The sequence below is a fragment of the Seriola aureovittata genome, chromosome 9 (genome assembly GCF_021018895.1).
Source record: "Seriola aureovittata isolate HTS-2021-v1 ecotype China chromosome 9, ASM2101889v1, whole genome shotgun sequence".
NCBI classification, from domain to species: Eukaryota; Metazoa; Chordata; class Actinopteri; order Carangiformes; family Carangidae; genus Seriola; species Seriola aureovittata.
In genome coordinates this window covers 3,601,521-3,615,364 of record NC_079372.1, presented here as the reverse complement: position 1 = coordinate 3,615,364, position 13,844 = coordinate 3,601,521, and the positions used below count along the sequence as shown (strand labels likewise).

Genomic DNA, 13,844 nt, shown 5'->3' with positions numbered 1-13,844 from the left:
AGAAGCCCGGGCTGCAGCTGGAGGTCCACAGGCCCTGATTATGCCCGAGCCCCCAGGTCAACCTCCCAGCTGGCTGTCCACCTTGAGCCAGGACACTGAGGCAGCCTTAGGCTGGATGAAGCGCTCAGTGCAGGCATGAGGTGTACATTTATGATGGAGTCTTAAGATTCATCTGTAAGGTCTTCATCCACACAGTCTGAGCAACATCCACAGACATGAGTTTTGATCTACCAAAGATCTGATTCTCTGTGTTCACCCAAACTGATCTTTTTCACATGAGGGTTTTATTAGGTTTTCTACTCCTCAATATCAACTTTCACTTTGTATGTGGAGGATGGAAGATCAAAAGCAATAAATCAAACATTCTGGCCGTGATTTGATGAAAAGCTTTTGGATGAACTTGTTTTCTTTTTTGTCATGACGTATGCTAGCGCCAAACCAGTTGGATGCTTTGGATTGATTAGATATTAAAATGAAAGACATGAGTTGCTAAAAATTCATCATCTGGGAGTCAAAGTATTTGAAGAATAAATCAGCACTGAATTCACAAACACTTGGGCTGAGCACTGACACATTTTGTTGTTGCATTCTTCTTAATCAAAGTAACAATCCACTCATAAGGATAGTGGGGGTAAGTCATGCAGCAGGGACAGGATTTCCTGACTTTTAAAGCAAAAGAAAAAAAAAATTTCCTGTAATACAGCTGAATAACATCTTTCATTAGACTTCCCTGTGTCCTAAATGCCCACTACACCTCCAGTTTATACTGCCAGCTTTTGCTCTAAATTTGGAGTCTCATCCCAAGTGGTTGACATCACTTGGGTTATTTTTAAAGCACAGAAAAGTTCCCTCCAGAGCTTTAGTGGATATTAAACAGTGTCCCTTTAAACACAAAAATGTTCTGCCTCATACTGTGGAAGTAAAACCCCAGACACCTATGTGCTATTAATCTAATAAAAGAAAAGGCAGGTTGAAAATATAGTGTTACCTACTTATTTGTGAATTCCATGGATCTTCGTTGCTGACTTGTTGGCCCTGGTTAAGAAACCTTGTTGATCTAAGTTGTACTTTACCTGCACATTCTGGTTTTGTGTTTTGTGTTTTACCTTTCTCTCTTCGTTACAATCTTTCCCGATCTTTTTGTCTAATGGAGGCAAAAATGACCAGAAGATTCACACAAACATGCCCCCTCCGTGCCGGGCAGCATTAACCAGGCCCTGCCCAACACACACTCAGTTCCCTATAGACACACACCAAAGACATGCTACCACGCGCTCTCCTGCCATCCAAGGGAATGTAGGCCCCCCCCATCTCACCCTCTCTCCATCATCCACCCCGAGGATTAGCCCCCTACCCCCACCTCTCTGCGCAATACCATCCCCTCTTGCCCTATTATCATATTTGATCCACAACCACCACCCCCCCCCCTTACTTATTTCACCCTCCCACATGCACCACCAGCAAGGCATGCCCCCTTTTCTTTGGCCACTCTCAGGGAGAAGAAGAGGAGGATGAAGAGGCAGGGGCTTTCATGGGGAACAATCTGCCAGGGAGACGAAGAATGAGCGGGCACTCAATTAAGGGCTGCCCATTGAGCCTGCGGAGTGAGCCTGAATGCGGGCCCCTCCAAAGGAATGGAGTCCCATGAATAGATTGTGGGCCTTCATGAAATATTAAAGAGAGGACGGATTTCCCACAATATTTGTACACCTCCCTTTGTGGGGATTTCTCCCTCCATTGAGCCTGAAACTGTTAACACATCCGCTCTGAAGCACGGCCCGCAGACTGTGCTAAAGAGCCCCACGGTCCGAGCATCAAACGCTCCCCACCCTCACCTCTCTCTCTCCCTCTCTCTCTTTCCCTGTTGCCCTGTCTGTCTCTTTCTCTTTGTCTTTCTCTCCCCATCTCTCTCTCATTCCCTTTCTCTCTCTGTCTTCCTGCCCATGAGCTATTCATGGAGGGGATTACAGCAGTTTTAATGACCACCTGTCCTTGCTCCAGCACTGTATTGTGCCATGCCAGGCCAAGCAGCAAGCATCCCCCTGGTATTAAAGGGTCATAGCGCTAACTGGTGACCCTTGTCTCCACCAACACAAGCCTGACAGCCAAAGCCGCCCAGACAGGTAACAAGCACAATCACTCTAATCATTGCTCACCTCCAACCTGTCCCAAATCCCGTGTGTGAGAAAAACGCAGGACAATGAGAAAAAACGTGGCTTCAGCTCTCCTGAATCAACATGCTTGTTTACATAAACACTGTATTACTGCACTGCACAATCTTTTTGAATCTTGACCCAGAGTAAAAGTTAATAAGTGCTTCCTCCCAACATACTCATCCTGTCATGTTTCCTTTTTTTTTTTGTCCCTGCCCTTTACTCTCTCTATCCATCTCCCTCTCCTCTTCTCTCTCTCTCTCTCTCTCTCTCTCTCTCTCTTACACACACACACACACACACACACTGTGAACAGGTTGAGTGCTGTATAGAGAGCGAGGGCTATGTGGTTAAGTAGGTGGTTAAAGCTGCCATTAGCATCAGAATGGCCGCATATTCCTGCCGTGAGTCAACATTAGTTTGTGTCAGAATCGAGGGGTTGAGGACGGGCCCAAAACTGAAGCTCTTACTGCAGCTGACAAGTGGACTCGGTTCATAGCTTGATTCTTGGGGTCTAGATGATTTGTAAACATGCTGAGTGTAAATAAGACGGTCACTGGAGCTCAGTGTAGGGGTTGATCCTGTGGCCTTTCAGTGGATCAGTGAAGATGACATGAAAGCTATTGACCCTTTGAGCAGATATGAATCTGTATGTGTCTGTTCATGTTTAACTTTGTGAAAACAAATATTACTTTATCACTTCTGTTAAAAGGAGCTGCAGACTTTGAGACTTGAATTCAAGTCAGACTTAAGTAAGAAAAGACTTGAAAGCAAGAATGTTTAAGTCTCAAGTTTTGACCTGGAAAAATTCCTGACACTCTTGCTTTACTTGTATGACCCAGTTCATAAAGTATATAGCTGTCCAGCTCATGTTGTGTATAATAATTATATTCAGCTTGTTATATTTGTGTAGCTGTATGTCTGTATCTGTGTTGTCCTGTAGAATTTTCCTCTGCACTGCGTTGATCATATTGAAAGTAGCCACTGACTTGCCCCAAAAGACCAGATTTGACCACGGCCTCGAACACACAACACCTGCTGCTGGGTCAGTGGAATTAAAGTGGTTCAGATGATACCGAGCTATCAACAATGAACCTCTATTCAGAGGTCAGTGTAATCTAGAACTGGGGTAATCAAAGAATGTAAACTTTTGGTTGTGCTCTGTGGACAGTGACATGAAAGAGATGCTGCTGTTGAATTTTTGAATATAAAATTTCAATGCTTTGAGCACCACAAATAAAATTTCATTCAGTTCTGCAAGACATTTTAGCAGAGTAAAGCACAGGTATAAATATAAAAATATAAAAATAATAATAATAATGAATTCCTGACTGGCCACTATAAGCCGAAATTTCTATTGTATTTGATCTTTTTTATTTTTGAGATGGCAGAAATCTCAAAGACAGGTATCTCAAAACCTTTTTAAGTGAAACCAACAGTATTTGCATGGCCTGATATCCCTACAAGTAAGTGAGAGGATGTGGTTTTTCTTCTCATAATTTGTGTGAACTGACCTTATAAGTCCTCCAATTTTCAGCTTGTCTACACCAGTTAAAACGTTGAACAGTGTGGGTAAAGACAGTCGGCCGAGAGCATGTGGTAGCATGAGGCTGAGCTGCCCACTCCAGCAGAGCCCCAGCTGTGGAGCACATTGGAGAGCAGGCCCCTTGGTCTGGCCTCCATATGCTGGGGTCTGGGGTCCAGGCTGTGAGTGTAGCCCCAGCACATGGAGGGCAGTTGGGGGGCACATGGGGTGGGTTCTGGGGTGGTGGTGGTGGTTGTGGTGGAGGAGGGAGGGAGGGGCGGGGGGTCAGCCGCTCCACCAGCATTGTACCGGGAGGACAAGAGCTGAGCAGAACCCAGCAGGAGAGTGGGGGGCCTTTTCTAAAGAGCGATCAACAGGAGCTCCTTTTCTCACACCCCGCTCACTTTACCCCACTCTGTATCTCCTCGTCACCCCCCCCCCCCTCCCCTCCCCTCCCTTCCCCTCTCCTCTACCCTCCCCTCCTTTCCTTGGCAGATTGATACACTGGCTGAAATGTGATTTTCTTGAGTCTCTCTTATGAAACTTCATTCTGCCCCTCGCCTCCCCTCCCCACCCACTCGTCCCACTAATCTATTCTCCGCTGGAATTAAATCGGGCCACGCCGCTTTGTTTTTCAATCATCTTGTCCACATCAAAGTCACTCATGAGAGGATGGTAAAAAGGAGGAAGGGGCCAGGGACGAGACAAATCTCTTTGGCTTTTCCGCTCACACAATGCTTCTCATTTGAATTCTTCCATATATTGCTGATCAGCATTCTGAATGGTGCCCCTGATGAAGTGTTGTTTTTGTGGTTCCTCACATGAATTCCAAAGACCCCAGGGATACATTTTCCTTTTTTTTTTTTTGTCTTTGACTTCAAAGTTATCTGGAACGGGACGTGTTGGAATGAAGAAAAACTGAGGGGTCACCAGGTCCAACGCTGGATGTTGTTTACCAACCTCCTCACCGAGTCAAGGAGCATTAAAACTATGGAGTCAGCATGGGGCATAACACAAAACATTTCTCAGGCATTGAGGTGTTTTCAGGCCTGAATCCATGTAATGTGCAAAACATTCTTTCTACTTTTGCTTGAGTCAAAAGAGGGCCCCTTTGTTTTGATGATCTTTTAATTAAATGGTTACACCCCACAGTGTAATCTAATAAAAGTTCATCCTACTTACATCTCTAGTCCTTGTTTGTGATATCTGAGGTCATGGCACAAACAAACAACATTGGCATAAACCTGCTTTTCTGTTTAGAAGTTACTTTTGAAACACATTAAAATCTGTATGTCTGCTGTGCTGTGTTAAAATGAAATAAAATGCATTATGATGAGCATTAATACCAGGCTCCTGAATCTGTTAGTTTGCTGTTTATGATCATCTTTTTGATTTTTCTTTATATCAGGCATTCATTTTGGGGGATAGTGTAGACTGTGATAAGGAACAAAGTTAGTGCACTACAGTACAAAATTATTTCACTTTATATTTCAAATATATGAGCATTATATCGTCAAAACATTTCCACATTCAATGTCTGCAGGTTCTAAGCAAAAAGAGAAAATTCATGCATTCATTCATCAGCCTTGAAGCGTGTCAGTCTGCTGCCCTCTGTTGCCATAATTTAGAAATACAACGGAAGCAGAACTTTGAATTTAACATGAAGTCAATTTAAATGAACTTTTAGTGTATAAAGTTAACATATTTTTGCATTCAATTTTGCAGGGATTTCTTTTTACATCAGAGTGTGTAATAGACGTAATAAGATATCGCATATTCATGCATAGTATGGTGTCTATTTTTTCTAATTGAAAGTGCAATGCTGTTCATGGGTCTCATGTGTATGTTATTAGCTTTATAATTTTGACTTGAATTGCTCTTGTATAGTTTATATTTTTATTTCTTGTGTTTCATCGTTATTTTTATACATTTATTTTTTTTTTTTCTTATCTTATCTTATCTTGATTTTTATGGTGGATTTTTATTTTATTCAAAGATCCTAATTTGATGTATCACTCATCGAACATAGAAACTCATGACTGGTGTTAGCAGATGTTTAGATTGTGGCCACCTCAGCCATTCATCCATGGTACAGAGACAATGTACCGCAATTGAATGATAACTGTCTTTTTCATTCACCTCCACAAGATGGCATAGGAGAGTAACGAATGGATAATTACTGACTGCAAGCTAAAAGTACAGTACCAGAGGTTTTCAAAACAAAGAAGGTGGATGGTATCTAACCCCAACTGGATACACAAATAAGTGTATGCCATTTTTCTCTTTTTAAAAAAAATGAACAACAAGAAAACAAGAAAAATGTGAACATGATCTACACTCTTATATTCAGGACATTATGTGTTTGGTCAGTTCTGGAGAAAATAGATATTATTATCTCTGCCAAGGAGTTCTGCTTTCACCTGTGTCTGTTTGTCAAAAGGATTACACAAAAAGTAAGTACAGCACCAATTGTGCGTGTGTGTGTGTGTGTGTATCAAAACATATGATTACATATGCTGGTCGTGAGAATGCCATATTACCGTGAAAAGCATTTTGTTTTTAATACGGCAATAAAAGTGTGTCAGGGTGCTGAAAAGATAATACAAAGCTATACAAAGTGAAAATAAAAATATTTTCATGTGGGAACATGAAACTGTCATTATTCAGCCAAGCTTGGTATTTGGCAGTGTCCTTATCATACAAATGTGATCTGACCTCAGTCACATAACCAGCTCTTTTGCCAACTGGGAGAAGCTAACTTGAGTAAGATATACATCATTTGTCAGTGAGATGTCACAAACTTCACTGCTATCTGAGATCAGCTTCAGTTCTCCCAGCTGCTCTGTGGAAAGATCAGTGCGAGCGCACTGTAGCAAAACTTTGCATAGCAGCTTCAAATTTAGGACACATGTGGCAGCAGGTTTATCTGGAGTGAGGAAACAAGTCAAACAGGAAGCTCGACAGTTTGATTCTGTCCAGTAATTTTTTGATAAGATGCTGAAAAGTCTCTTTAGATGAGAACTAAGTATTTGAAAAACTAAACTGAAAAACTCCTCTTTGTAGATGATGATGATCATTCCAGTTACAAAGAAGCTGTCAGCATGCAATCTGTCACTGAGGAATCCCTGTTGACTTTATCTTGGCACAGGACTTGTTTTGGTAATTGATAGCTGGGTGAGACAATATTATTTTTACTTTAAACCTGTCACCATGAAAGCAAGTATCTGTCCATGATTGAGAACAGCTATTTCTTAGAGAAAATGGCAATCACACTACACTAAGATGTATCGTCTTCTATGAATTGGGAGTGTGATAACCTCAGTTTTGGCAGACTATGCAAACAATAGAGATGTGGAGGTTGGAATTGGGAGCGGCGTACCGGAGATGCGGGCTGCATGGCCAGACTGGCAGAGAGTCTGTTGACAGGCCGTCATGTAGAACGCAACAAAGGGATGCATTGTGGGAGGTGGCATGGGTCAATGGCATAGTGAACTGAACAGGGAACTCGAATATCTTATAACCTGAAAGAGAGCCACACCTATCATGGGAATTCAACCAACAAGCAATGTCAGTAGAAGTGAAAGAAAAGTGTCATGTTTATCATGTGAACTGTGCTTACCTGCAGCCATTGTCTAAACTGAGTTTCATGTTATCATGTTTAGGATGGTTGGGGGACATGTGGCAAGCAGCCTTTTGTGCCTCAAAATTCTTTACTCAGCCTTGCTTGTTTTGATTTCTTGTCTGTCTGAATGCCCAGATAAAGCATGTTGTCTGGTGTGTGACTGAGAGAAGGAAGCCAGGTTTATTGTAATCCATGGATTAGGCAGGTCTAGGAGTGGTGCCTGAAATGACTACTGTAAGTGGAGGAGTCGGCTGTGGTCTGCTACATGCGCTTGTGTTCAGATAGAAGCCACAACACATACTGTCATTTCCTTTTATCACTGATCACAGCTTTGCAGGTGTCCTAGTGGAGACTCAAATTTCATACACGCTCACACTACTGCAGTCAAACAACATGTTTATTTCCTGCACATATTGCAAACTGTGATATTACAGTCACTGATGAAAATTACTTCATACTACTGTTTGCTTTCCTCACGATTAAACGTCATATCATCACAATGAAATCACTCATCGCCAATAACCCTCTGAGAGATTGAGGGTTAATTAGTCTTGGTCGCTGGAGAGATTTTGACGCAATATCACAATAGAAAAATTTCATAAATAAATAATAAAAGACTGAATTCAATTTAGTTGCTTCAAGTCACCATCTGTGAAATTACAGTAATTATGGCTGTTTTCAATGATAAAAACTGTATTTTGACGAGTGCTTATACATCTTATACATTGACAAAAACACATTTATTCAACATTTTTGTTGTGAAAACGTTCATAATTACACAAGATATTTGTAAATTAACAAACAAATCTCAGTAAAATTACAAAACAAATACTTCTTTTACTGTTGTCAGTACTTTTATCACAAAGAAATACTTCTGAAATTACAATGCATTTGCGAATGTATTTTAACAGTATTTTTATGAGAAAAAAAAGAATTTTCTTTTAAAAATTGAAATTTTATGGTCATTCACAGTTACAGTGTTTTCATGTTATTTTACATTTGAAATGTAAAATAACAGTCTGTTTTTGTAATTGTATGGATATTTTCATGTATTTTAAAAAATAGAGCAAAAAATCTGTAAAATAAACAGTAAATTACAGATATTTTTTAATGTGTGGTATTGTGCATGCTGGCTTACTGTCAGGGACAACTCAATACAGCAAAGCCACCGTTGGTGTCGCAGGTGTTGTAAATACTTTTCCTGTTTTGACGAGTTGAAGTGTGTGCTGTGAAAAAGAGCTACACAGGAAATAATATGTAATATTGGTCAAAAGCAAACTAACTCTCTCAAGAGATATTGTGCTGACAGAAAATTGATTTGTAGAGGTCTAGCAGTCACAAGTAACAAACAACTTAATTGTTAAGCATCGAGGACAGTAATGAATGTGTTCTGTGTAGATTCTGTTTAAATGCAGCTGGTCATCACTCATCACACTTCCAAACATCAGAGTATCCTTGCTTCAACAGGACCGGACCATTTGCAGCCTCGTACTGCACACGCACCCTTCAACCTTTCCACTCATGTCAGCGTGCAGGAAGAAGAGAAGTAAAGGTGTTGAGTCACCTGATCTGTTGACAGGAGTTGGTGTTCTGGACTAGTTCAGCTCTGTAGTCACCATCTGTGCATAAAAGGTATTCACGGTATGACTGCAGGGCAGTTCCTTGTAGCAAGTTGAAAAGTTGTTTTTTTTTCCAAGTGCAAATACGGACTGTTGCTAACGTGCCAAGAGCCTGTGCAGGCAGAAGTACTCTGAAAAGTAGTGATACTAAAGTGGAAAAATACTCCATACTCCATACGCCATACACTACACCTTGAAAGTAGTTGCTAAAAAAATGGCCCCTGTTAGATTCTTAAATTAGTGATGCATTCATGTATAAGTGATATTACAATGACAATTCTGGTTTGTGGTGCTGTTAGCTGCTTTATGCACAACATTTACACATACCATCTGTTTTCCAAGTCAAGCTGTCAGATAAATGTAGAGAGAGAAGTAAAGTATTTCTTTATGAAAGTTAATGGGGCAGAAAGTGTTACTGTGTACCTCCCATTATCTTGATAAACTATTTCAGTAACAATAGGCATTTAACTGTGTAATAATAAAGATGAAGTACATTCTCCATTCATTTAATTAAAAAAATTACAGATTATCTAAATATTAACATTATCCCTGTTAGAGTCTCATTTTTATGTCATTGGGATTCAGGGCATTAACAAAGTGGTTTATGCTGAGCAAGATCTTCAGACATATTCAGCTAATTCTCAATTCTCAACATATATTGTTACCGATCTTATGATCATAGTTAGACATCTCCAAAAACCTCTCAACTTCCCAGTTATTGTAATAATAACAATAGCAGATTAATAACAGATTAACAGGAATATTGAATGTTATATCCTATCTCAAGGGCCATTTGAGGAAATTGGAGAGCTGTAACTCTTAATTTAACTGTCTAAATCCAGCATTCATGCGCTTTGTTTTTGGCAGTTTTGCTGCATTCTTCTTCCGTCTCAGATAGCTTAAACGACACAGATTGTGTAGCCTGGCGCCTCACTTCACTCACATGGCATCAGGAGGTAAATCTAGCTTTCCTCATTTTATTAGTTATTTAAAAACTGAGAAATCAGAGAGGGAAGTTTGATGAGACATATGAGTCTATCAGGAGTCATTTCTGTCCAGTGTGTGAACATTATTTTCTCCAGAGTCAGCCTGGATTTTTCTAAAAAACAACATTCTTTACACAAAGAAGAACTTCCTGTTATTGATCGATTGCTTGATCACATGCATGAGACAAACTGTCCACTGCCAAATGACTGTATTCACAGGGTGGCCTGAAATATTCCTTCCCTTTAGTTTTTATATTGACTTTAATCGGTTGATAAGATATTCACCACCTGATCCTTCATGTCCAACAATTAAGTATCAATATATTTTCCATTGAAATTAGGAGATTTGTTTCCACCCTGTTTGACAGCATGATGCATGTTGTTGCAGTAAACACAGAACCATATGATGGTTTGCATGATAAGTTTCATGTTACTGGATTATGTGATCATGGAGTTTAAATACGTATCTGAGGGTGTGAGAAATGGTTCTTCATAAAAATGTAGTTGATGAACTACTTGGAGACAGAGTAGTGGTCTCCTGAATTCTGTATTGTACTAAACTTTATTCAGGCAAGTAATGATAAAGACATTCCCCTCGGATCTGAATAACTGCCCACGCTAACTCCAATTAATAAGCTACCCTTCCACTGGTAACAATGGCCAATCTAAAATGCCCTCTAGTTCTTGCCAAACATGTAGTTGCTTTGGTTGCTCACTTTCTGAGATCTGTGTTTCCCTATCAGTTCAGGGGAGACAGACTGTCTGGTGAGAGCAGGTGATCATTATCTGCCATCCTCAGCGGACAGACAGGCCTGCTGTTCATGCCCCGCTGTATGTGGGAGGTATGCTGAGCTCTGATGCCTGCAAGTGCTGGAAATACCCAACTATCATGTGCCTCTGAGTTGATACAGTGTATGAAACTGTAAAAAAACAACAACAAAAAAGCACCTGTGTGTAGGTTACAAGGTTACAAATCAATGCATGAGGTTTTGGTGTATGTATGTGAGGGTGGATTCTTGTTGTTTCTTTCACAGTTCAGGACAAACATCTCATTAAAAACTGATCAAACAATATCTTACATCTGCATGCAGACATAACCTAACATAAGACAAGGTTTATAAATTTCATGATTTTTAATTGCAGTGTTGTCAATGCAAGAGAGGATTAAAAAACTTGCAAAAATGTATATTGAATTAAACATCGTGTAAAAATGATTTCAATTGGTCAAAAGACCGCGGTGTGTGCATGTGACAAATGATTTATAAAAATGATACGTAGTAACCATCATGTCGGTTTATGTAAGGACAGGGGGCATGTGAGGTCTTTGATCGTCTCGCTGCGAAGTCTACATTTTTGATTACTCTGAAAACACAGTGGTGTGACCCCTGTTTCAACCTCAGCAGCTGCACACTTGTCCCACACAAGCATAAACCGTGTGAGAAACTCGGCGAGATGAAAGAAGGCGATAACAGCTGTACCTGTGGGAGGAGTGTGTGCACCTGCAGACACAATCATAGCGATTGCAGCTTTTTGCCCCAACTGGACGCATAAGCGGATACCTGAGCCATGGATGCAGAGGAGAAATCCCCCGCCGACCAGGGAGCGCAGCTCCTCGACATCAGCTCCAACTTGCCCCCACCTGAACCCAAAGGTACGGAGGAGCCCGGACAGCTGGAGAAGCCGCCGTATTCTTACGTGGCTCTTATCGCCATGGCCATTAAGGACAGCCATGACAAGAGACAGACGCTGAGTGGGATTTATGACTACATAATCTCCAACTTCCCTTACTATGAGAAGAATAAGAAAGGATGGCAAAATAGTATAAGACACAATCTTTCTCTCAATGAGTGTTTCGTCAAGGTGCGCAGGGAGAGCGGAGGGGACAGGAAGGGCAACTATTGGATGCTGGACCCCGCTTTTGAGGACATGTTTGAGCGGGGGAACTACCGGCGGCGGAGGAGGGTGAGGAGACCCTACAGACCACCGAGCGTGCCTTACCTGAGCGGGAACCCTGAGTATCCCGAGCCGCTCTACCTGCAGCCTTACGTGAGCAGTTCCTGGGGTCTGTGCCAGTCTCAGCCCAGCTCGTCCCAGCAGACTGGATACCCATCACCCCAGGTCATCACTGGACACACCCGCAGCTTGTCCCCCAGCGGCCCGATGAACTCATACTGCCCACCCGCCCACTTCCACCACCCTTCCTACGGCGCTTACCACCGCCACCTGTCCGTCCTGGTCCCTCACAACGGGTGTCCCTACGGCGGAGTGACGCAGCCGATGAGCCCCGACGGAGGCACAGTTTCTGTGGCATGCAACTACCAGCAGTTTACTTCTTATGCGAGGGAGTCGCAGGCGCAGCTTGCTTATTCATTTGACCAGTAGAATTTTGAGTTATTCTAACCGCTGGCAGCTGGTTCACAGACTAAAAGTTCATGCTTCACCATTTCAGTTTGGCTGTCAGTTCGTTTGTCAGGTTCAGGTAGGCTTAATTGTTTGACGAGGTGTAAATGTATTAACTATGTGAAACTGCTTAATAGCCTACGTTTTTGGTTAACTTTTTTTTTTTGGCAGGCTACACTTTCCGGAATTAGCCCACTGTCAAAGCTCTGTCAGAAATTGGCAGTTGATTTAAGTCTGAGGCTCAGTTTATGTCTTATTTTGCAACCAAATAAACAACCAGACAAACCAACTTTTTTTGTACCTTAATTTTTTTTTTTTTTATCATTTCGAATAGGCATATTCATGTGTAGACCTAACTGTTATTTATTTCTTTTCTCTGCTGTTATTAATTGTCAGAGCTGCTATACAGCAGTTGGTGACACTGAAGCACTGATCAGTTTTCTTATTCGATTGAAGAATGTTCACTTGATGTTAAATACTACGTCATGTCTGTTAAAATAAAACGTTATTTTTGCATTTTATTGTCTTTATTGTCTCGTTTTATTGTCATTTTTATTATTATCATTATCATTATTATTACCACTACTACTACTAATTGCAATATTGGCAGCATGAAACAAGAGCATAGGTGCAGTGGTGAAATGTAAAATGAAATGAAAAATACATTTGTTCAAGTTGGCTACTGTACTAACAATTTGAGGTACTTGTACTTTTACTTAAATATTTCTATTTTCTGCCTCTTTATTCTTCTATTCTAGTCTAATAGCTGCATTTCAGAGGCATTGCAGCCTACTTATCACCCCACATTTAGCCTATTTGATAGCCTTAGTTGCTATACTTTACATATTCATATTAATAATACAAAGGATAATAAACTAATAAAATATACAACAAATATGAGTAGACCCCTGGTCAATATCACTAAAATATTAGGTAATAACATATCCTGTCCACGTGATGCAATTTTAGCCTATTTGTTTTAGGCAAAAAAGAAGAGGAATGAAGACAATTAATAATAAGATAATATAATAATAATATCATCTGTGGAGAGATGTTCTGCCATTCTTCACAGAAAATTATTTTCAGCTGCTCCTTGCTGGAGGACTTTTCTTTGTAATATATATATAACCTTTTTGTTTTTAATTATAGACAAGATCCAATACCCTACACTTCATTGTTAAAATAATACAGTCATTATAAATTGGTACAATTTTGAATGATTCAACATTTTAGAGGCTGGGGGTAGGCTATACTCATCTGTATTGTATACTTCACATAAAGATTAAGCTGCTGTGTATATAAATATACAGAATAAGTAAAATTAGCTCCACCATACCAGCTGTATTATTAGTGATGCTTGCACATTAATGCATTAGTAGCTTGATTATAAACCAAGAATCCAGTATATTCTCTTTTACTTTTGGTATTTTAACTATTTTGATGCTACTACTTATGTATTTTATAGAATGCAGCTAGCCTAAATCAGTAGCTGATGGTTTAGACATTAATTTTTCTTGATAGCATACGAGTATAAAGGCT

The 13,844-nt window shown here is 40.5% G+C and overlaps 1 protein-coding gene across 1 annotated transcript; it reads left to right on the top strand.

The window, feature by feature from the left end:
* The first annotated feature begins 11,258 nt into the window (after window positions 1-11,258).
* On the top strand, window positions 11,259-12,826 carry foxl2l (forkhead box L2-like). The gene has a single exon (XM_056385283.1). It carries the CDS (start codon window positions 11,472-11,474, stop codon window positions 12,285-12,287), a length of 816 nt encoding a protein of 271 aa, XP_056241258.1. The 5' UTR covers window positions 11,259-11,471; the 3' UTR covers window positions 12,288-12,826.
* The last annotated feature ends 1,018 nt before the right edge of the window (window positions 12,827-13,844 follow it).

Bases quoted from the DNA above. Each gene is read 5' to 3' on its own strand.
- foxl2l (XM_056385283.1), top strand. From the start codon at position 11,472: ATGGATGCAGAGGAGAAATCCCCCGCCGACCAGGGAGCGCAGCTCCTC.